The 24,530-nt window shown below is 44.5% G+C and overlaps 2 protein-coding genes and 1 long non-coding RNA gene across 3 annotated transcripts in view; 1 reads left to right on the top strand and 2 right to left on the bottom strand.

Annotated features, from left to right (window-relative positions):
- The window catches only part of LOC106593736 (mast/stem cell growth factor receptor kita), a 50,559-nt gene that overhangs the window by 11,446 nt on the left and 14,583 nt on the right, over positions 1-24,530 (top strand). Inside the window, exons 7-11 of the mRNA XM_045712794.1 lie at positions 13,566-13,681; positions 13,915-14,029; positions 17,443-17,642; positions 18,064-18,170; positions 22,538-22,664. Coding sequence (XP_045568750.1) covers positions 13,566-13,681; positions 13,915-14,029; positions 17,443-17,642; positions 18,064-18,170; positions 22,538-22,664 — 665 coding nt within the window. The remainder of the gene's footprint in view (positions 1-13,565; positions 13,682-13,914; positions 14,030-17,442; positions 17,643-18,063; positions 18,171-22,537; positions 22,665-24,530) is intronic.
- LOC123733388 (uncharacterized) lies at positions 653-2,119 on the bottom strand. Its single transcript, XR_006763755.1, has 2 exons — positions 1,392-2,119; positions 653-1,358 (listed from the first exon to the last, which is right to left on the bottom strand). It is a non-coding gene; the product is annotated as an uncharacterized lncRNA (long non-coding RNA).
- On the bottom strand, positions 4,643-12,912 carry LOC123733386 (C-type lectin domain family 4 member F). Its single transcript, XM_045712795.1, has 5 exons — positions 12,654-12,912; positions 9,786-9,998; positions 7,071-7,198; positions 6,801-6,889; positions 4,643-6,691 (listed from the first exon to the last, which is right to left on the bottom strand). Exons 1-5 carry the CDS (start codon positions 12,769-12,771, stop codon positions 6,544-6,546), a joined length of 696 nt encoding a protein of 231 aa, XP_045568751.1. The 5' UTR covers positions 12,772-12,912; the 3' UTR covers positions 4,643-6,543.

Raw genomic sequence — 24,530 nt, forward strand, 5'->3', positions numbered from 1 at the left:
ACTCTCCGCAGACAGATACAGGTACTCTCCGCAGACAGATACAGGTACTCTCCGCAGACAGATACAGGTACTCTCCGCAGACAGATACAGGTACTCTCCGCAGACAGATACAGGTACTCTCCGCAGACAGATACAGGTACTCTCCGCAGACAGATACAGGTACTCTCCGCAGACAGATACAGGTACTCTCCGCAGACAGATACAGGAACTCTCCGCAGACAGATACAGGAACTCTCCGCAGACAGATACAGGTACTCTCCGCAGACAGATACAGGAACTCTCCGCAGACAGATACAGGTACTCTCCGCAGACAGATACAGGAACTCTCCGCAGACAGATACAGGTACTCTCCGCAGACAGATACAGGTACTCTCCGCAGACAGATACAGGTACTCTCCGCAGACAGATACAGGTACTCTCCGCAGACAGATACAGGTACTCTCCGCAGACAGATACAGGTACTCTCCTCAGACAGATACAGGTACTCTCCTCAGACAGATACAGGTACTCTCCGCAGACAGATACAGGTACTCTCCGCAGACAGATACAGGTACTCTCCGCAGACAGATACAGGAACTCTCCGCAGACAGATACAGGTTCCAGTCACATGGAACACCACTGTGACGGTTCAGAGAGAATGTCTGCCCCAGTGTAATATTTCATTCAATCATTTTATTTTAATGACTAAAGTGCAGACATATACAAAATGATATAAAAAAATAGAATAATTTCACTTCAAAAATATGATTAACAACTTTTTTGTGATACTAAAAGAATAATACGTTAATTAGATTAAATACACTATTTCAGCATTACATAAAACATTCAAATACATCAAATGTACAACAAATAGGAAGATAAATATCTCTTAAAGAGCCACTCCACTTTTCAACCTCATGTTCATTATCTCATTATCTCCAGCCAACCTCATGTTCATTATCTCCAGCCAACCTCATGTTCATTATCTCATTATCTCCAGCCAAGCTCATGTTTATTATCTCCAGCCAACTTCATGTTCATTATCTCCAGCCAACCTCATGTTCATTATCTCCAGCCAACTTCATGTTCATTATCTCATTATCTCCAGCCAAGCTCATGTTTATTATCTCCAGCCAACCTCATGTTCATTATCTCCAGCCAACCTCATGTTCATTATCTCCAGCCAACTTCATTTTCATTATCTCCAGCCAACTTCATGTTCATTATCTCCAGCCAACCTCATGTTCATTATCTCATTATCTCCAGCCAACCTCATGTTCATTATCTCCAGCCAACTTCATGTTCATTATCTCATTATCTCCAGCCAAGCTCATGTTTATTATCTCCAGCCAACTTCATGTTCATTATCTCCAGCCAACCTCATGTTCATTATCTCATTATCTCCAGCCAACCTCATGTTCATTATCTCCAGCCAACTTCATGTTCATTATCTCATTATCTCCAGCCAAGCTCATGTTTATTATCTCCAGCCAAGCTCATGTTTATTATCTCCAGCCAACCTCATGTTCATTATCTCCAGCCAACCTCATGTTCATTATCTCCAGCCAACTTCATTCTCATTATCTCCAGCCAACTTCATGTTCATTATCTCCAGCCAATTCATGTTCATTATCTCCAGCCAACTTCATTCTCATTATCTCCAGCCAACTTCATGTTCATTATCTCCAGCCAACTTCATGTTCATTATCTCCAGCCAACTTCATGTTCATTATCTCCAGCCAACTTCATGTTCATTATCTCCAGCCAACTTCATGTTCATTATCTCCAGCCAACTTCATGTTCATTATCTCCAGCCAACCTCATAGTTTCACCTCGGAATTTGACGTATTATGGATTAATGTTGATTCTTTACGCATTAATTCCGCGTAGTTACAAGGTTAATTCTGCATGGTTAATTCATTACAGGGTTAATTCCACGTGGTCACAGGGTTAATTCTGTTTGGTTACATGGTTAATTCTGTATGGTTAATTCATTACAGGGTTAATTCGACGTGGTAACAGGGTTAATTCTGTTTGGTTACATGGTTAATTCTGTTTGGTTACAGGGTTAATTCTGGATGGTTACAGGGTTAATTCTGGATGGTTACAGGGTTAATTCTGGATGGTTACAGGGTTAATTCTGCATGGTTACAGGGTTAATTCTGCATGGTTACAGGGTTAATTCTGGATGGTTACAGGGTTAATTCTGGATGTTTACAGGGTTAATTCCGTTTGGTTACAGGGTTAATTCTGGATGGTTACAGGGTTAATTCCGTTTGGTTACAGGGTTAATTCTGCATGGTTACAGGGTTAATTCTACATGGTTACAGGGTTAATTCTGGATGGTTACAGGGTTAATTCCGCGTGGTTACAGGGTTAATTCCGCGTGGTTACAGGGTTAATTCCGCGTGGTTACAGGGTTAATTCTGCATGGTTACAGGGTTAATTCTGCGATGGTTACAGGGTTAATTCCGCGTGGTTACAGGGTTAATTCTGTTTGGTTACAGGGTTAATTCCGTTTGGTTACAGGGTTAATTCCACGTGGTTACAGGGTTAATTGTGTTTGGTTACAGGGTTAATTCCGTTTGGTTACAGGGTTAATTCCACGTGGTTACAGGGTTAATTCCGTTTGGTTACAGGGTTAATTCCGCGTGGTTACAGGGTTAATTCCGCGTGGTTACAGGGTTAATTCCGTTTGGTTACAGGGTTAATTCCACGTGGTTACAGGGTTAATTGTGTTTGGTTACAGGGTTAATTCCGCGTGGTTACAGGGTTAATTCCGCGTGGTTACAGGGTTAATTCCGCGTGGTTACAGGGTTAATTCCGCGTGGTTACAGGGTTAATTCCACGTGGTTACAGGGTTAATTCCACGTGGTTACAGGGTTAATTCCGTTTGGTTACAGGGCTAAAACAAAAGGGTTAGTTTAGGTATTAATTCTGAGTGGTTAAGGTTAGGGCTATGGTTTGAGGGAAGGCTTAAAACAAAATAAGTTTCCATCAAGTATCACTAAGTATTCTCCCGGCTTGTTAGAGCATTGTGGACTGCCGTGGTGCAGGGGTCTAAGCAGCATGCTTGGTCTGACCACGCTTCGTCTCCGAGCATCATGAGTTTGTGCCAGTGCTCGGGAAATGGTTTCTTATGGTAAGTGGAGAGGTAGGAATATATCGACGTCCCAAGGACCTTTCCAAACGTCTGACATCTAATGCTATTTCTATTGACCAGTCTGTTTCAGCACAATACCAGTGTCTACATACCGTATGTGAAAACGGCGGATTTCTATATTTAATAGAAAAAAAGATAAAAAGTTCTACCCGACGACATCATCAAAAGTTAAAAACAGAGATGTTCAAAACACGTAGAGATTCACAGTGACCCGGGGAGTAAGGAATGTCCTCCCTCTGGCTAGAAACACATTTATCTTACTGTTTAATCCTACCCTGTGATGTCACAGAGAAGCATTTTTTGTTAGGACCTTTCTTCTTCTGCTTTTAACCACAGATCCTAGAAACACACTGTTTTCACATGTAGACACTGCACTATATATACACAGCAGTATGTGGACACCCCTTCATACACTATATATACACACAGCAGCAGTATGGACACCCCTTCATACACTATATATACACACAGCAGCAGTATAGACACCCCTTCATACACTATATATACAGCAGTATGGACACCCCTTCATACACTATATATACACACAGCAGCAGTATAGACACCCCTTCATACACTATATATACAGCAGCAGTATAGACACCCCTTCATACACTATATATATACAGCAGTATGTGGACACCCCTTAATACACTATATATATACAGCAGTATGTGGACACCCCTTCATACACTATATATATACAGCAGTATGTGGACACCCCTTCATACACTATATATACAGCAGTATGTGGACACCCCTTCATACATTATATATACAGCAGTATGTGGACACCCCTTCATACACTATATATACAGCAGTATGTGGACACCCCTTCATACACTATATATACAGCAGTATGGACACCAGAATGGTGCTGTAGATGAGGAACATGTAGACACTGGAGTGGTGCTGGAGATGATGAATATGAGGTTGAAAAGTGGCGGATTTGCCCTTTAAGTCGCTATGCTGTGACTCCAGCCAAAGTCTCTAACCGACAGCTGGGTAAATATTTGATCATTTCTTTAAGTCATACCAGTAGCTCAACCGATACGAGTCATTAACAGACCTTTAACATTTCTGAGGAGACTACAGTCACAGCGATTACAGCCCCTACGCCCCACGTTTTCATTTCTGAATGATCACGTCTGGTTTCTCTTGGAAGGGTGAAGTGAGTGGGGCTGAACGACTAGGTGTTTGAGGGCATCGTCTTCCGACTGGTGGCGTCATTCTAACGCGACAATGTGTTGCCAGTTGCAGACGGCCGTCGTAAGACAATGGCAAGAGGGCTGAGGCATGGCAAGAGGGCTGAGGCATGGCAAGAGGGCTGAGGCATAGCAAGCAACTGAAGCAAATAGTTTCCCCCTCCATAAATACATCGTTGCTAATCCTTTCACAAGAACAAGATACATTTCTGTGTTTTACATAACCTTATCCTACATTTATTTACGTTATTATAAACAAATCACAACATGTTAACTGACATGGTCTTCATCAGATGAGCACATTCATATATTTAACCTTTATTTAACTAGGCAAGTCAGTTAACAACAAATTCTTATTTACAATGACGGCCTAGGAACAGTGGGTTAACTGCCTTGTTCAGGGGCAGAACGACAGATTTTAACTTGTCAGCTCAGGGATTCAATCTTGCAACCTTTCGGTTTACTAGTCCAACGCTCTAACCACTAAGCTACCTACCGCCCCAATATTAAATCACATTGACTTTTGGTGTCACAGGACAATAGTATCGTAAATAATTACAATAAAGGATTTTTATTTACAATATGAAATATAAAAATAAAACTGGTATTCCTTTATAATACTGCACATTCTCTTCTGTACATAGTACAACAGGGTTACAGAAGACACATTTTCCGTTTCACGTGGACTAATAAAATATATCTTAACCCTCGGTGGGTTTCCTACCCTTGTAGCACGAACTACATTTCATTTCATTGAACATTAATCAACATTGCAGTTTGTGTGCCAGATTAAGTTAGCTAGTTTTCAACTGAAGTCAATGGGCAGATGGATAAAAACATTGTTCTGTAAAAATAAACATTTCATGGAAACAAAAAATAACATTTAGTCAAACATTGTGTGTAGATGGAGGCTGATTGTCCTTCACTCCTTTACCAATGACTTGAGAGTGTCTGAAGGACATATAAGGAGCTGTGTAACCTGTCACTCCTTTACCAATGACTTGAGAGTGTCTGAAGGACATATAAGGAGCTGTGTAACCTGTCACTCCTTTACCAATGACTTGAGAGTGTCTGAAGGACATATAAGGAGCTGTGTAACCTGTCACTCCTTTACCAATGACTTGAGAGTGTCTGAAGGACATATAAGGAGCTGTGTAACCTGTCACTCCTTTACCAATGACTTGAGAGTGTCTGAAGGACAATCAGTCCCCATCTATACTCAGTGTTTCACTAAAAGTTGTTTTTGTTTTTACATGAAATTCATGTGAAATGTTTATTTCAAAAGCAATGTTTTTAATCAATCGTCCCATTGACTTCAGTTGAAAACTAGCTAACTGTCTGGCTAAAATTGAGGCTCTCACTGAGAAAGCTTATTGACTGAAAGTGCTTTTGCATATTGGAACAATGCAGGGGGGTTTCCAACCACAGAAAACTACCCTTTTAACGTTTCTTACTATACGGTGCATATGTGTATTTCAGGGTAAAACCCTCACCAACCTAACTGGAATGACTAACAGCTGCTTCTTGGAAAATGAGGGGTGCTCATCTACGTCACCTAGGTGTCTGAGGAGACGGTGCACAAAGCAAGAGCACAGTTGAAACAACATGGAAGGGTGAAATGGGTGGAAAATGGCTGAACCAACTAGGTGTTTGTGAGATGTCACAGCAAGAAGAGTTGAAGCTAGCAGTTGTTCCCTCCATTAAAACAACTATAATCCTTATTTCACCTCTATTTAACCAGGTAGGCTAGTTGAGAACAAGGTCTCATTTACAACTGCGACCTGGCCAAGATAAAGCAAAGCAGTGCGACACATACAACAACACAGAGTTACACATAAACAAACGTACAGTCAATAATACAGTAGAAGAAAAGAAAGAAAGTCTATATACAGTGTGAGCAAATGGCGTGAGGAGGTAAGGCAATAAATAGGCCATAGTAGCAAAGTAATTACAATTTAGCAAATTAACACTGGAGTGATAGATGTGCAGATGATGATGTGCAAGTAGAAATACTGGTGTGCAAAAGAGCAGAAAAGTAAATAAAAACAATATGGGGATGAGGTAGGTAGATTGGATGGGCTGTTTACAGATGGACTATGTACAGCTGCAGCGGTCAGTTAGCTGCTCAGATAGCTGATGTTTAAAGTTAGTGAGGGAAATATAAGTCTCCAGAAGAACATGTTAAAAGTTCTCTCTTGCTTACATTGTATTTGACATCAGGTATTTTTCACAAATACAGTATGTTTGTGTCCCACATTGTCCACCTCGTACTTCTTTCACTGCAGGTGTCTCATATACCGTAAGCTTAGCACAGTCCTCTTCTTCTGACCCCGCACCTCTCTTCAGCCTATGAGAAGAAACACAGGCAATTATTATCAGAAACATTCTGGATTTCTTCATGCCCTAAATGTTCAAATCTCCGTCATACTTTTCAAATCGATGGTGAAATGTCTTACCGTGTTGATATCTCCTTTGTGTTGTTCGGAGACAAATCAATCCAGACTCCCTCCAATTTCTTTGCACTGACCACTTCAAGGAGAAAGGTCTATTGATGTAGAATAACATAAATGGTAGAACCATACTTTAGTTTTTTTCTCCATATTTGGCCTCTTAGAATTTGATGACTCTGACTGAAGCTCAGTCACACATTGCAAGCACACACACACACACACAACACACACACACACACACACACACACACACACACACACACACACCGTACACACCTGTTCCTCTTCGCTGTTTATGGTCACCAGATCCAATCCCTTCCTTTGGCAGTAAGGTCTGCTCTCATCCCAGGACTTCATCTCAGTAGAGATGTAGTACAAACTGGAGTTTATATACTTCCACCCTTCTGTAGACAGATTAGATACAGAGCAGAGAGCAGAAGATTACATACAGAGTAGAAGATTTGTAAAGGTGTTTAACTGGCGGTAGAGAAGTCAGACGCAGGAGAGCAAAAACTGTGTTTCCAACGGCGCAGTTTAATAATAAAAACCACCGGAAAACAGAACAATAAATCAATGGGTACAAAACCCAACGCACACCAGACATAACGTGCACAAGCACTTACAATAAACAATTCCGGACATGGGGGGAACAGAGGGTTAAATACACAACATGTAATTGATGGAAATGAAACCAGGTGTGAGGGAAGACAAGACAAAACAAATGGAAAATGAAAGGTGGATCGGCGATGGCTAAAAGACCCGTGATGTCGACCGCCGAACGTCGCTCGAACAAGGAGAGGGACCGATTTCGGAGGAAGTCGTGACAAGATTAGATAGAGAGCAGAAGATTAGATACAGAGTAGATATGATCACTAAAGGCAGAAATCCTTTTCTGAAATACAATACTTTACAAGTCAGTTAAGGACATACTGTTATTTTCAATGATGGCCTAGAAACAGTGGTTGGACTGCCTTGTTCAGGGGAACAGTGGGTGGACTGCCTTGTTCAGGGGAACAGTGGGTGGACTGCCTTGTTCAGGGGAACAGTGGGTGGACTGCCTTGTTCAGGGGAACAGTGGGTGGACTGCCTTGTTCAGGGGAACAGTGGGTGGACTGCCTTGTTCAGTGGAACAGTGGGTGGACTGCCTTGTTCAGGGGAACAGTGGGTGGACTGCCTTGTTCAGGGGAACAGTGGGTGGACTGCCTTGTTCAGGGGAACAGTGGGTGGACTGCCTTGTTCAGGGGAACAGTGGGTGGACTGCCTTGTTCAGGGGAACAGTGGGTGGACTGCCTTGTTCAGGGGAACAGTGGGTGGACTGCCTTGTTCAGGGGAACAGTGGGTGGACTGCCTTGTTCAGGGGAACAGTGGGTGGACTGCCTTGTTCAGGGGAACAGTGGGTGGACTGCCTTGTTCAGGGAACAGTGGGTGGACTGCCTTGTTCAGGGGAACAGTGGGTGGACTGCCTTGTTCAGGGGAACAGTGGGTGGACTGCCTTGTTCAGGGGAACAGTGGGTGGACTGCCTTGTTCAGGGGAACAGTGGTTGGACTGCCTTGTTCAGTGGAACAGTGGGTGGACTGCCTTGTTCAGGGGAACAGTGGGTGGACTGCCTTGTTCAGTGGAACAGTGGGTGGACTGCCTTGTTCAGTGGAACAGTGGGTGGACTGCCTTGTTCAGGGGAACAGTGGGTGGACTGCCTTGTTCAGTGGAACAGTGGGTGGACTGCCTTGTTCAGTGGAACAGTGGGTGGACTGCCTTGTTCAGGGGAACAGTGGGTGGACTGCCTTGTTCAGTGGAACAGTGGGTGGACTGCCTTGTTCAGGGGAACAGTGGGTGGACTGCCTTGTTCAGTGGAACAGTGGGTTGACTGCCTTGTTCAGGGGAACAGTGGGTGGACTGCCTTGTTCAGGGGAACAGTGGGTGGACTGCCTTGTTCAGGGGAACAGTGGGTGGACTGCCTTGTTCAGGGGAACAGTGGGTGGACTGCCTTGTTCAGGGGAACAGTGGGTGGACTGCCTTGTTCAGGGGAACAGTGGGTGGACTGCCTTGTTCAGGGGAACAGTGGGTGGACTGCCTTGTTCAGGGGAACAGTGGGTGGACTGCCTTGTTCAGGGGAACAGTGGGTGGACTGCCTTGTTCAGGGGAACAGTGGGTGGACTGCCTTGTTCAGTGGAACAGTGGGTGGACTGCCTTGTTCAGGGGAACAGTGGGTGGACTGCCTTGTTCAGGGGAACAGTGGTTGGACTGCCTTGTTCAGGGGAACAGTGGGTGGACTGCCTTGTTCAGGGGAACAGTGGGTGGACTGCCTTGTTCAGGGGAACAGTGGGTGGACTGGCTTGTTCAGGGGAACAGTGGTTGGACTGCCTTGTTCAGGGGAACAGTGGGTTAACTGCCTTGTTCAGGGGAACAGTGGGTGGACTGGCTTGTTCAGGGGAACAGTGGGTGGACTGCCTTGTTCAGGGGAACAGTGGGTGGACTGCCTTGTTCAGGGGAACAGTGGGTGGACTGCCTTGTTCAGGGGAACAGTGGGTGGACTGCCTTGTTCAGGGGAACAGTGGGTGGACTGCCTTGTTCAGTGGAACAGTGGGTGGACTGCCTTGTTCAGGGGAACAGTGGGTGGACTGCCTTGTTCAGGGGAACAGTGGGTGGACTGCCTTGTTCAGGGGAACAGTGGGTGGACTGCCTTGTTCAGGGGAACAGTGGGTGGACTGCCTTGTTCAGTGGAACAGTGGGTTAACTGCCTTGTTCAGGGGAACAGTGGGTTAACTGCCTTGTTCAGGGGCAGAACGACAGATTTTTATCTTGTCAGCTCGGGGATTCGATTTTGCAACCTTTGTGGTTTACAAGTCCACCGCTCTAACCACTAAGCTACCCTGCCGCCCCACTCGACAAATTATCGACAAAGCTACAAAGGAGAGATGGTTTTGTGGTGGGATGTTTAGGTGTGGTGCTGCGAAAAAAAGAGCTATATAAATACTGAGAGCTGAACTTACCCTGCTTTAAAATCACATTTAGTAGAACGCTGTAGTTCTCTGATTTCAGAGACTTAATCTCTTCTCTCTCTGCTGCACAGGTTTCATTATTTAACTGCTGTCTCTGTGCAGTTTGATTATGTTTCTGGGCAAACAGGCTTATGACAGCCACGGTACACCCCACTACCACCACACACAGCAGGAGTACGTGGTGTCTTCTGAAGCATGTAGAACCTGAGGTGGACACACAAACACACAATTGATTGTTTCAATGCATGTAGTAATGTTGAAAGTTGAAGTGAAGATTAAATTCAACTGTTGGAGAACAGTTTTTTGTTTGATAAAAGCCTCAGGGATCAAACACAGTGGGGAATATAAAAACCAAACACGATGTGATTGGTTAAGTGAGTTGGGGAATTCTGACCAATTGTTTTTAACATAGACTGACCAATAACGTGTTATATAGTCATACATATTACTTTGTACTAACCAATGGAATATGTATACATGTTTTCAACGAGGGAATTTGATTTAAGCTGCCCCGGGTTGAACCGGGCTACGGCCCGTTGCGGGAGGGCGCGCCCTGCTCAAATCGAATGGTAATCTTTGACGCTCAGTCATATTGTCAACAATGAAGCCTGGTGCAGCGTTCAGAAACATACATCTATTTTCCATAAAATATGTTCAAATTCTGTGGTAACAACTGTTGAAAAATGGGCGTGCTCGCTTGCTACCCCGGTGGTTGTTATCATTGCTAAATCCTCCATGCAACAACTAGCGTCCCGCATGGGACATTTCATTTCGGAGGACAGCCGGAGGCAAAGTCATTCATATTTATGAGTTTAGGTCAGGCGATTGGTTGAGCCTTCTTGGGTGTGTAACGTCACACTGTTTAGCTTGCTCGCCAGCATGAGCGGGAAACACCGAACAACTTCCAGCTTCAGCTTAATTAATTGGCAAATAAATCAAAAGCCTCACCAACTAGCTACCAATCTATTTCAGTTTCACTATCCAAGCGTTCATAAAACGAGTCCACTAGTTGTTTATTTTTACAGTTACACAAACTGTCTGTTGCTTGATATGAGCAAGTCAACCCAAACATATCAAAGAACATCCTTTCTTAGTTGGCTAGTAACGTTAGTGTCACTGTTGATATCCTATGGCGGGTCGTGATTTGTGAAGTTAACTAAAATAAAAAGGGGTTTGTTCCCTTTTCCGTGATGGCAGCCTCCCGAAATCAACATCCGCCATTCATCTAAACAACTATGTATAGGGTTATTCCATAGTAGCCAGGAAGTCATTTTGGGGTGAGGAAGACTGAGATTTAATTGTAATTTTTTTTGCCCTTCGCAACATCGGTCCTCTAATCCAGGACTAGTAAAGGCCCAGTGCACTACTTTTGGGAAAAAAATACGTTTTTTTCAAATAGTCGTTTAAAAAATATATATATATATTTTATCGTTTTACAGGTGGTGCTTCAGCACCCCTACTTCCCGCGGTTATGGGTTATTCCAAGTTTCAATATGGCCTTTAATTAGTGTTAGTTTAAACAGTGCTGATTAAACCGTATTGCTTCCGTCCCTCTCCTCGCCCCTACCTGGGTTCGAACAAGGGACCCTCTGCACACATCAACAACTGACACCCACGAAGAATAGTTACCCATCACGTCCCCAAAATCCACAGTCCTTGCAACTCAAGGGGAAACCCTACTTCAAGTCTCAGAGCGAGTGACGTCACCGATTTTAAATGATATTAGCGCGCATGCCGCTAACTAGCTAGCCATTTCACACCGGTTACATATGGTGTTTATTTGATACTTTTCAGTTATTTATCCCTTTTGCACTGGTCAGTCATGCATGTATGTTATTAACATATTTATCTCTCTTGTATTTCCCCAGTAAACCACAACGTTATCCTGCTACCTTTCCCCCGTGTGCTCCTGTGATTGTGTGCAATAAAACCCCACTATTTGGATTCCTGCTTCATCTCCTCATTTCCTCTGTATTCTCATCGATGCGGCATGGTGGCGTTTTGAACTCCGAACTCTTTATATAGTCCATCTTTTCTATACTATTGTTGCGTAGATGGTACATTTTAGGTTTTCGATATATTACAAACTGTTTCTGCGTATTGGTTATTGATTTGGACACTTTAAAACTGTTTTGACACTGGGCTATTTATCAATGTGTTGTCAACAGGAAGCAACAACAGCATTTATTTACATTTTCTGAAATATTTATTGAACTTTCAACATTAATTTCTAATGGTATTGTACTTATTCGGGTAAAAACTGCTGAATGAGTGCAAAAACTTGATGGTACTGATGGATTTGGATATACCAGAAATCACCAAAACGGCTTTACCCGAATTATCCAAGCCATTTGCGAAAGAAAGTGATAGCTGCGACCCATAGCGCTAAATCAACAGTACAAAACCAAATATATTGATCCGTTTTAAGCAATTGATCTAGTGTCATCGTGTTGACTATACACATGTAACCGGTGTGAAATGGCTAGCTAGGTAGCGCTGGTGCGCAAGAGCCGTGGCTTTTGTGGCGCGATGGGTAACGATGCTTCGTGGGGTGTCAGTTGTTGATGTGTGCAGAGGGTCCCTGGTTCGAGCCCAGGTTGGGGCGAGGAGAGGGATGGAAGCTATACTGTTACACCCATACTAACACCACCAATCTGAAGTAAAAAGTGTGGGTAATGTAGTAGGAATAACACATAGACTACTGTCCCCACCATAGAAAGTAGCGTAATATACATTAATTAGATATGGCAAAATAATTCAATATCTTCATTTACGATGATAGTAGAGGGTCTATAGGGTCTGTGCAGCAGGATGAATGTTAGACGTCCCTACTATACGTTCGGGTTTGTTTTTACTTACCTGAGAGGTGAGTTCGGTTGCACTGTGCCCGTAAGGGTTCCCGGTCTCCTTCGGTGAAGCCCACTGGACCATTGCAGCTGCTGTAAATGGGATTATCAAACCTCTCCTCCTTCATCATCCGCCGGACCAACAGCAGTCGGTTTTGTTTTGACCGCAGCAGTAGAGCGAGGGACGAGTTTCTGTTATCATGTCTGTTGCGCCTCCTTATGTAGTAGTCCTATCTCTGACCTATCTGACTAACGTCTCGATCACACCTACAGCGACCACAGAGAGAAACCAAAACCATATCGACACATTTAAATATAGCCCTTATGAGAAGGGCTATGGTTTCTGTGGAACTGTGAACTTTTGCTTTTGTTATTAGTTAGTGCATTTGTCATATAGCCTACGCATGATGGAGTACACAGTGCAACAAATTGCTTAATTTCAGGTTCACTACCCACAATGCATTTAAGTGAATAAAACAGTACACAAATAAAAGCTAAATTAATAAAAATAGAACATAATTTAGCAAAACTATAATACAACAAGGCACTCAGACGAATTGAAGTAGGATATTTATACCTGCCGGGGAATTGTGGAAATAGATTAAGCCAGCAACCGCCCTGTGTCTTGTAAACCACGTGATCTATGTCTTCTATAATAGACTTATCTACAGATTCATAGGGTAACCGAAAGCCCCCCAAAAATACATAGACAAAAATACAATACAGCCTGGGAACCCCCTCTAAGTCTCAATCTATGTCATGGAAACTTCCACTTTCATTATAACATGCTGTTCTTGTAAATCATATCCCCCTCCCCCCAAACACACACGCACATTTCCTGACTGTTTCACCCTCTCTCAATTCCATTTCAATAAATAAAAGTGGAATTAACACCAAAAAAATGTACTCTCTCTTTCTGTGTTAGGTACTTCAGTGAGCTGCGGTTGGTGAGGGTCCATGGGTCAGAGGGCGGAATTTACACCTTCCAAGCCAATCATGAGGATGCCTCTGTCAATCAATCATTCCCTGTCTATGTGAACAGTACGTTCTGGTTGGTTGTTTTTGCATGATGTGTTTTCACATCCTTTTTCACACCATTTTGAAGGCTTACAGTAAACTCTCTGTCTCTCTCTCTCTCTCTCTGTCTATCTCTGTCTGTCTGTCTGTCTGTCTGTCTGTCTGTCTGTCTGTCTGTCTGTCTGTCTGTCTGTCTGTCTGTCTGTCTGTCTGTCTGTCTGTCTGTCTGTCTGTCTGTGTCTCACTCTCTCTCTCAGGTAAGCCTGTCATCATTTCCCAGGAGGGACCAGTTGATGGACAGGTGCGCTGCGTTGCCGCCGGTTACCCGGCCCCTAAAATCACCTGGTTCTACTGTGAACTCCCCCACACACGGTACGGGACAATAACACACACAGCCATACTGTGAATTCCCCCACACACGGTACGGGACAAAAACACACAGCCATAGTCACTACTGTCATTTCTGTGTGTGATGCTAAATTGTAAGTAACATCTACAGAGATGTAAGAGTGAACAACTAACCTAAACAGTTGTTTAAAAGCATAGTTACAATGCATAGCTAACTGCAATGTTAAAATCATTTGCTTTTGTAACACCAAAACTAGTGGCAACTGAGCTGCCACCAACTCGAAGGAGAAGAAACTTGAACTTTGCTGAAGTATTGAAACCCATCATCCTGAGATGTTTTGAAACATGACATGGTGTGTTGTAACACGGCTTAATCAACGGTTGTGCAACACCTTGCCAGGGACTGGGAGCAAAACCGGAAAAGGTTGAAAACACTATTTTGATGTTTCAAATCCTGTTTAATGCAGAATTAGATACCTTCTTCTGGAGGATTTTAATGTTTAACATTGATCTACAACAGATGTGTCAAACTCATTCCACGGAGGGCCAAGTGTCTGCAGATGTTTGCTTTTTCCTTTCAATTTGTAATGAACACGAGGGAGACAGAGAGCTGGTTTCAAGCGCAGGACGCAGCAGGTGTTTAATGTAAAGGACCACAGGAGGAGGCAGGTAGCTGGGTCCAGGGGCAGGCAGAAGGTCATACACAGGGGGTCCAAAAGGCAACAGTACAGGCAGGGAAAAGGCTAGTAACGTCGTCCGGGAGATCAGGCAATAGGTTGATGACAGGAAATCCGATAGGCTAAAGTACAGGCAGGGAATAGGCAAAAGGCGTCGTTAGGGAGGCAGGCCAAAACTATCATACACAGGGGGAGTAAATCACAGGGAAACCCAGTGCTCCGAAGAGAAGTGTGTCAAAAACAGACAATACCTCACAGTGATGGGGTGCAAAGAACTGAACTAAATAGTGTGTGATAATGACATACAGGTGTGTGTGAACAGGTGATCAGAATTCAGGTGATTGGGATCTGGAGAGTGAGCTGCGTTCAGGGGGGGGATCTATGTGTGTGAGTGTGAGCTGGAAAGTGGGCTGGAAAGTGAGCTGCGTTCAGGGGATCTACGTGTATGGGAGTGTGAGTTGGAAGCAGACGTTACACAATTAAGACCTAGACAACCAGGTGAGGGGAGTTCCTTACTGAGACCTAGACAACCAGGTGAGGGGAGTTCCTTACTGAGCCCTAGACAACCAGGTGAGGGGAGTTCCTTACTGAGCCCTAGACAACCAGGTGAGGGGAGTTCCATACTGAGCCCTAGACAACCAGGTGAGGGGAGTTCCTTACTGAGACCTAGACAACCAGGTGAGGGGAGTTCCTTACTGAGCCCTAGACAACCAGGTGAGGGGAGTTCCTTACTGAGCCCTAGACAACCAGGTGAGGGGAGTTCCTTACTGAGACCTAGACAACCAGGTGAGGGGAGTTCCTTACTGAGCCCTAGACAACCAGGTGAGGGGAGTTCCTTACTGAGACCTAGACAACCAGGTGAGGGGAGTTCCTTACTGAGACCTAGACAACCGGGTGAGGGGAGTTCCTTACTGACACCTAGACAACCGGGTGAGGGGAGTTCCTTACTGAGACCTAGACAACCAGGTGAGGGGAGTTCCTTACTGAGACCTAGACAACCAGGTGAGGGGAGTTCCTTACTGAGACCTAGACAACCAGGTGAGGGGAGTTCTTTACTGAGACCTAGAAAACCAGGTGAGGGGAGTTCCTTACTGAGACCTAGAAAACCAGGTGAGGGGAGTTCCTTACTGAGACCTAGACAACCAGTTAAGGGGAGTTCTTTACTGAGCCCTAGACAACCAGGTGAGGGGAGTTCCTTACTGAGACCTAGACAACCAGGTGAGGGGAGTTCCTTACTGAGCCCTAGACAACCAGGTGAGGGGAGTTCCGTACCCGCAGACATTTGGCTCTCTGTGGAATGAGTTTGACACATGTGATATACACTATGTATCTGACCATTGTTGAGCACAGGGCCAAGTCCACCAGCAGTAACTAGATGTTTTACATCAAGCGTTGCAAGATAATCTATTTGCCTCTACCATTAAAAGTTGAAAATGTGGTAATAGGTGGTCTCATCATTGAACGTCATTTTGCCTGATGCTTTTGATATCCGTTCATCACGATCCATTACACCTCAACAAGCTGCTTAATACTCATATAGAAATAGACTTTTCTTCCTTTAAACATGCAAACAACACTGTGTCAATTCCCTCTTCCACCTGTCACACTGTCATTCCTTCTCTGTCACTTCCTGTTTTTAATTTAGTCTCAATAAAACATTGAAGAAATGAAGGTGAAATTCCACAATAAATATTCTCCATATGCCCTTATCACCAATCAATATTTAGGCTATAAACCATTAGCATTTCTTAACCATTTGATTGTTTGGGTGTTTCAGAGTACTTCTTTTCAGTTTTAAAACACTTTCTGTGTATCATAATACTGACATTGGGTTTTCCATTCTAACCCCCTCAAAACACCAGATCTCTGGTTAGGTGACATTGGGTTTCCATTATACCAGATCTCTGGTTAGATGATATTGGGTTTCCATTACACCAGATCTCTGGTTAGGTGATATTGGGTTTCCATTACACCAGATCTCTGGTTAGGTGACATTGGGTTTCCATTACACCAGATCTCTGGTTAGGTGACATTGGGTTTCCATTACACCAGATCTCTAGTTAGGTGACATTGGGTTTCCATTACACCAGATCTCTGGTTAGGTGACATTGGGTTTCCATTACACCAGATCTCTGGTTAGGTGACATTGGGTTTCCATTACACCAGATCTCTGGTTAGGTGACATTGGGTTTCCATTACACCAGATCTCTGGTTAGGTGACATTGGGTTTCCATTACACCAGATCTCTGGTTAGGTGACATTGGGTTTCCATTACACCAGATCTCTGGTTAGGTGACATTGGGTTTCCATTACACCAGATCTCTAGTTAGGTGACATTGGGTTTCCATTACACCAGATCTCTGGTTAGGTGACATTGGGTTTCCATTACACCAGATCTCTGGTTAGGTGACATTGGGTTTCCATTACACCAGATCTCTGGTTAGGTGACATTGGGTTTCCATTACACCAGATCTCTGGTTAGGTGACATTGGGTTTCCACACACCAGATCTCTTAGTTAGGTACAGTAGGCTACTTTTAATGGTTTCATTACACAATCGTGGTGTTTTGAGTCTTTCCATGTGTCCAGTGTAAGAGCATCCTAACAGTGTGTTTAGGTTTTTATGTGTGATTCTGTTCATCACCCTTTCTCAAATGTGGCTTGTTTTCATTCTTCAGGGTTTGAGTCAGACCTGGGACACCAGGTGAATCTCTGGCCCATCAGGTAACAATAATCAGTTAATCTACCACTCCCTCCCCAGGTGTTCCCACCTGACCAACGCCAGCCAATGGGAGCAGCGGGAGGTTGCCACGGTAACGGTATCAGACTCGGCCTTCGGCAGCAGCGAGGTGGAGAGCCGACTGAACGTCACGAAGGGAGACACACACACACACTACCACACGTTGGAGTGTGTAGCGACCGTGCAGGGCGAGCAGGCTTACACACTGTTCTCCATCAGCGGTGAGATATAACACACACACACACACACACACTGGACACACACACACTCAGTCTCTGTAGTGGACAGGTGTGTGTGGATGTAGGGCCATATTGAGTGGGATTACAGAATGTTGAGTGTGCAGGTCCTGGATTAGACATGGACACTAATCTAATGTAATCTCACATAAACAGACCACTGCTGTCTCCTCTCTGTGTGGCCGGTGGGTTTGGACTGCAGCTCATACCACACCACAATAACACACTGCCTATGTTCATCATGGAAAACAGAAAGTCTGCAACTCAATATTAGGAAGGTTTTCTTAATGTATACTCAGGTTATATAGAGTATGTGTTGTGTGTGTGTTCTAATGTTTATACGTGTGTGTGTGTGTGTGTGTGTGTGTGTGTGTGTGTGTGTGTGTGTGTGTGTGTGTCCATACAGAGCGCACCGTGCCCCATAAGCTCTTCACCCCCCTGCTGACTGGTGTGGTTGTTACAGCTGTAATACTGAGTATCATACTGGTGGTTCTCCTCTACAAATACCTTCAGGTACTATACCCTGTTATTGACTGACTGACTGACTGACTGACTGGCTGACTGACTGGCTAACTGACTGACTGGCTGACTGACTGACTGGTGTGGTTGTTACAGCTGTAATACTGAGTATCATACTGGTGGTTCTCCTCTACAAATACCTTCAGGTACTATACCCTGTTATAGACTGACTGACTGACTGACTGACTGACTGACTGACTGACTGACTGACTGACTGACTGACTGTCTGACTGGCTGACTGACTGACTGACTGACTGACTGACTGACTGACTGGTGTGGTTGTTACAGCTGTAATACTGAGTATCATACTGGTGGTTCTCCTCTACAAATACCTTCAGGTACTATACCCTGTTATAGACTGACTGACTGACTGTCTGACTGGCTGACTGACTGGCTAACTGACTGACTGGTGTGGTTGTTACAGCTGTAATACTGAGTATCATACTGGTGGTTCTCCTCTACAAATACCTTCAGGTACTATACCCTGTTATAGACTGACTGACTGGCTGACTGACTGACTGACTGACTGGCTGGCTGACTGACTGGCTGACTGACTGACTGGTGTGGTTGTTACAGCTGTAATACTGAGTATCATACTGGTGGTTCTCCTCTACAAATACCTTCAGGTACTATACCCTGTTATAGACTGACTGACTGGCTGACTGACTGACTGACTGACTGACTGACTGGCTGACTGACTGACTGGTGTGGTTGTTACAGCTGTAATACTGAGTATCATACTGGTGGTTCTCCTCTACAAATACCTTCAGGTACTATACCCTGTTATAGACTGACTGACTGACTGACTGACTGACTGACTGACTGACTGACTGACTGACTGACTGACTGACTGGCTGACTGACTGACTGGCTGACTGACTGACTGGTGTGGTTGTTACAGCTGTAATACTGAGTATCATACTGGTGGTTCTCCTCTACAAATACCTTCAGGTACTATACCCTGTTATAGACTGACTGACTGACTGACTGACTGACTGACTGACTGACTGACTGACTGGCTGACTGACTGACTGGTGTGGTTGTTACAGCTGTAATACTGAGTATCATACTGGTGGTTCTCCTCTACAAATACCTTCAGGTACTATACCCTGTTATAGACTGACTGACTGGCTGACTGACTGACTGACTGACTGGCTGACTGACTGACTGACTGGCTGACTGACTGACTGGTGTGGTTGTTACAGCTGTAATACTGAGTATCATACTGGTGGTTCTCCTCTACAAATACCTTCAGGTACTATACCCTGTTATAGACTGACTGACTGACTGACTGACTGACTGACTGACTGACTGGCTGACTGACTGACTGACTGACTGGTGTGGTTGTTACAGCTGTAATACTGAGTATCATACTGGTGGTTCTCCTCTACAAATACCTTCAGGTACTATACCCTGTTATAGACTGACTGACTGGCTGACTGACTGACTGACTGACTGGCTGACTGACTGACTGACTGACTGACTGGTGTGGTTGTTACAGCTGTAATACTGAGTATCATACTGGTGGTTCTCCTCTACAAATACCTTCAGGTACTATACCCTGTTATAGAGACTGACTGACTGACTGACTGACTGACTGACTGACTGACTGGCTGACTGACTGACTGACTGGCCTGACTGACTGGTGTGGTTGTTACAGCTGTAATACTGAGTATCATACTGGTGGTTCTCCTCTACAAATACCTTCAGGTACTATACCCTGTTATAGACTGACTGACTGACTGACTGACTGACTGACTGACTGACTGACTGACTGACTGGCTGACTGACTGACTGACTGACTGGTGTGGTTGTTACAGCTGTAATACTGAGTATCATACTGGTGGTTCTCCTCTACAAATACCTTCAGGTACTATACCCTGTTATAGACTGACTGACTGACTGACTGACTGGCTGACTGACTGACTGGTGTGGTTGTTACAGCTGTAATACTGAGTATCATACTGGTGGTTCTCCTCTACAAATACCTTCAGGTACTATACCCTGTTATAGACTGACTGACTGACTGACTGACTGACTGACTGACTGACTGACTGACTGACTGACTGGCTGGCTGACTGACTGACTGACTGGTGTGGTTGTTACAGCTGTAATACTGAGTATCATACTGGTGGTTCTCCTCTACAAATACCTTCAGGTACTATACCCTGTTATAGACTGACTGACTGACTGACTGACTGACTGACTGACTGACTGACTGACTGACTGGCTGACTGACTGACTGACTGGTGTGGTTGTTACAGCTGTAATACTGAGTATCATACTGGTGGTTCTCCTCTACAAATACCTTCAGGTACTATACCCTGTTATAGACTGACTGACTGGCTGACTGACTGACTGACTGACTGGCTGACTGACTGACTGGTGTGGTTGTTACAGCTGTAATACTGAGTATCATACTGGTGGTTCTCCTCTACAAATACCTTCAGGTACTATACCCTGTTATAGACTGACTGACTGACTGACTGACTGACTGACTGACTGACTGACTGACTGGCTGACTGACTGACTGACTGGTGTGGTTGTTACAGCTGTAATACTGAGTATCATACTGGTGGTTCTCCTCTACAAATACCTTCAGGTACTATACCCTGTTATAGACTGACTGACTGACTGACTGACTGTCTGACTGACTGACTGACTGGCTAACTGACTGACTGGTGTGGTTGTTACAGCTGTAATACTGAGTATCATACTGGTGGTTCTCCTCTACAAATACCTTCAGGTACTATACCCTGTTATAGACTGACTGACTGGCTGACTGACTGGCTGACTGACTGACTGACTGACTGACTGACTGACTGACTGACTGACTGACTGACTGACTGACTGGTCTGGTTGTTACAGCTGTAATACTGAGTATCATACTGGTGGTTCTCCTCTACAAATACCTTCAGGTACTATACCCTGTTATAGACTGACTGACTGACTGACTGACTGACTGACTGACTGACTGACTGGCTGGCTGACTGACTGACTGACTGGCTAACTGACTGACTGGTGTGGTTGTTACAGCTGTAATACTGAGTATCATACTGGTGGTTCTCCTCTACAAATACCTTCAGGTACTATACCCTGTTATAGACTGACTGACTGGCTGACTGACTGACTGACTGACTGACTGACTGACTGACTGGTGTGGTTGTTACAGCTGTAATACTGAGTATCATACTGGTGGTTCTCCTCTACAAATACCTTCAGGTACTATACCCTGTTATAGACTGACTGACTGACTGACTGACTGACTGACTGACTGACTGACTGACTGACTGACTGACTGACTGGCTGACTGACTGACTGACTGACTGACTGGTGTGGTTGTTACAGCTGTAATACTGAGTATCATACTGGTGGTTCTCCTCTACAAATACCTTCAGGTACTATACCCTGTTATAGACAGACTGACTGACTGGCTGACTGGCTGGCTGGCTGACTGGCTGACTGACTGACTGACCGACTGGCTAACTGACTGGCTGGTTGACTGGCTGGCTAACTGACTGGCTGGTTGACTGGCTGGCTGACTGACTGGCTGGCTGGCTAATTGATTGACTGACTGGCTAACTGATTGACTGGCTGACTGGCTAACTGACTGACTGACTGGCTGACTGACTGACTGACTGACTGGCAGACTGGCTAACTGAATGGCTGGTATTCATATTATTGATCCCCTCATATTTAACACCATATTTTTGGTATATGTACTATATTTTAATCATGTTCTCTAATGTATTTATTATTGATCAATATCAATATTGACCCCCCCCCAACAGAAACCCAAATTCCAGATTATATGTGATTATACCATGGTTTTGTTAAATACTCGTTTCTGAAGTTAATTCTAGAGCGTGCATTATTTCCCTATAACACACGGTATATCAGCACGGTAGAATTCAATGGCAAGTTCATAATTACATGTTGTATAGTTACATGCTGCTTTTTAAAACAAAAGTCGAATTGAAAACAGTATTGGTATTGTTTTAATTTGATTTTCATAAAAGCAAATTAAGACTGATGTTTTGGTTAGCTAAACGAACAGGTCTGTTTGTTTGGTTACCACGGCAACTACTGTAACGTTAGCTATCTAGTAAGCTTGCTAGCTACTTCAGTTTATGTTGATGAAAACATTTCAACCTGCAAATTATGTGTTAAATTATAGTCATGGTATATAGCCATGGTATGAAAGGGTTATAATCAACTCGGGTTTCTATGCGTTCTCTGGAAAATATTGCAACTCGGTGGAAAGTTAGTTCCGGTATCGAAAGAAGACAAATCCCCTTGTTGATTATCCCTGACTTCATCAGGTTATTAAATGTATTGATCATTGACCCCCTGCCGCAACAGAAGCCCAAGTTCCAGATCCAGTGGAAGGTGATTGACAGTATCCACGGCAACAACTACATCTACATCGACCCCACCCAGCTGCCCTACGACCCCAAGTGGGAATTTCCCCGGCAGAAACTACGCTTTGGTACGACACACACACACACACACACACACACACACACACACACACACACACACACACACACACACACACACACACACACACGAGCATGAAAACACACACAGGCACGCAACCATGCAAGCAGACACACACACACACACACACACACACACACACAGACACACACGAGCATGAAAACACACACAGGCACGCAACCATGCAAGCAGACACAGACACACACACACACAGCAACACACACACACACACACACACACACACACACACACACACACACACACACACACACACACCAGTGTTGGGGTAGGTACACAGTATTTTTTAAATAGTATATTACCTATATTACATAGGCCTATAAACCAACACAAGTAGCTTAATAATGACAGACGCACAATCTACTCACAGGAGGTTGGTGGCACCTTAATTGGGGAGGACAGGCTCATAGTTATGGCTGGAGCTCGTAGTTATGGCTGGAGCTCGTAGTTATGGCTGGAGCTCGTAGTTATGGCTGGAGCTCGTAGTTATGGCTGGAGCTAGTAGTTATGGCTGGAGCTCGTCGTAGTTATGGCTGGAGCTCATAGTTATGGCTGGAGCTCGTAGTTATGGCTGGAGCTCGTAGTTATGGCTGGAGCTCGTAGTTATGGCTGGAGCTCGTCGTAGTTATGGCTGGAGCTCGTCGTAGTTATGGCTGGAGCTCGTCGTAGTTATGGCTGGAGCTCGTCGTAGTTATGGCTGGAGCTCGTCGTAGTTATGGCTGGAGCGTCGTAGTTATGGCTGGAGCTAGTAGTTATGGCTGGAGCTCGTAGTTATGGCTGGAGCTAGTAGTTATGGCTGGAGCTAGTAGTTATGGCTGGAGCTCGTAGTTATGGCTGGAGCTCGTAATTATGGCTGGAGCTAGTAGTTATGGCTGGAGCTCGTAGTTATGGCTGGAGCTCGTAGTTCTGGCTGGAGCTCGTAGTTCTGGCTGGAGCTCGTAGTTCTGGCTGGAGCTCGTAGTTATGGCTGGAGCTCGTAGTTATGGCTGGAGCTCGTAGTTATGGCTGGGGCTCAAAGTTATGGCTGGGGCTCGTAGTTATGGCTGGAGCTCGTAGTTATGGCTGGAGCTAGTAGTTATGGCTGGAGCTCGTAGTTATGGCTGGAGCTCGTAGTTATGGCTGGGGCTCGTAGTTATGGCTGGGGCTCGTAGTTATGGCTGGAGCTCGTAGTTATGGCTGGAGCTCGTAGTTATGGCTGGAGCTCGTCGTTATGGCTGGAGCTCGTCGTTATGGCTGGAGCTCGTAGTTGTGGCTGGAGCTCGTAGTTGTGGCTGGAGCTCGTAGTTATGGCTGGAGCTAGTAGTTGTGGCTGGAGCTCGTAGTTGTGGCTGGAGCTCGTAGTTATGGCTGGAGCTCGTAGTTGTGGCTGGAGCAGTATTTGTTGAATGGTATCAAATACACCAAACACATGGCTTCCATTTGTTCCATTTGAGCCATTATTATGAGCCGTCCTCAGCTGCCTCTACTACATACCTCTACTACATACCTCTACTACATACCTCTACTACATACCTCTACTACATACCTCTACTACATACCTCTACTACATACCTCTACTACATACCTCTATTACATACCTCTATTACATACATCTATTACGTAGCTCTACCACATACCTCTACTACATACCTCTACTACATACCTCTACTGCGTACCTCTACTACATACCTCTATTACATACCTCTACTACATACCTATACTACATACCTCTACTACATACCTCTATTACATACCTCTACTACATACCTCTACTACATACCTCTACTACATACCTCTACTACATACCTCTATTACATACCTCCATTACATACATCTATTACGTAGCTCTACTACATAC

This window comes from Salmo salar, unplaced genomic scaffold (assembly GCF_905237065.1).
Source record: "Salmo salar unplaced genomic scaffold, Ssal_v3.1, whole genome shotgun sequence".
NCBI lineage: Eukaryota > Metazoa > Chordata > Actinopteri > Salmoniformes > Salmonidae > Salmo > Salmo salar.

Coding starts and splice junctions, on each gene's coding strand:
- LOC123733386 (XM_045712795.1), bottom strand. CDS start 12,771: ATGATGAAGGAGGAGAGGTTTGATAATCCCATTTACAGCAGCTGCAAT. Junction 7,199..9,785: donor AAATGTGATTTTAAAGCAGG/GTAAGTTCAGCT, acceptor ATCTGTCTACAG/AAGGGTGGAAGTATATAAAC. Junction 6,692..6,800: donor ACAAAGGAGATATCAACACG/GTAAGACATTTC, acceptor TTCTTCTCATAG/GCTGAAGAGAGGTGCGGGGT.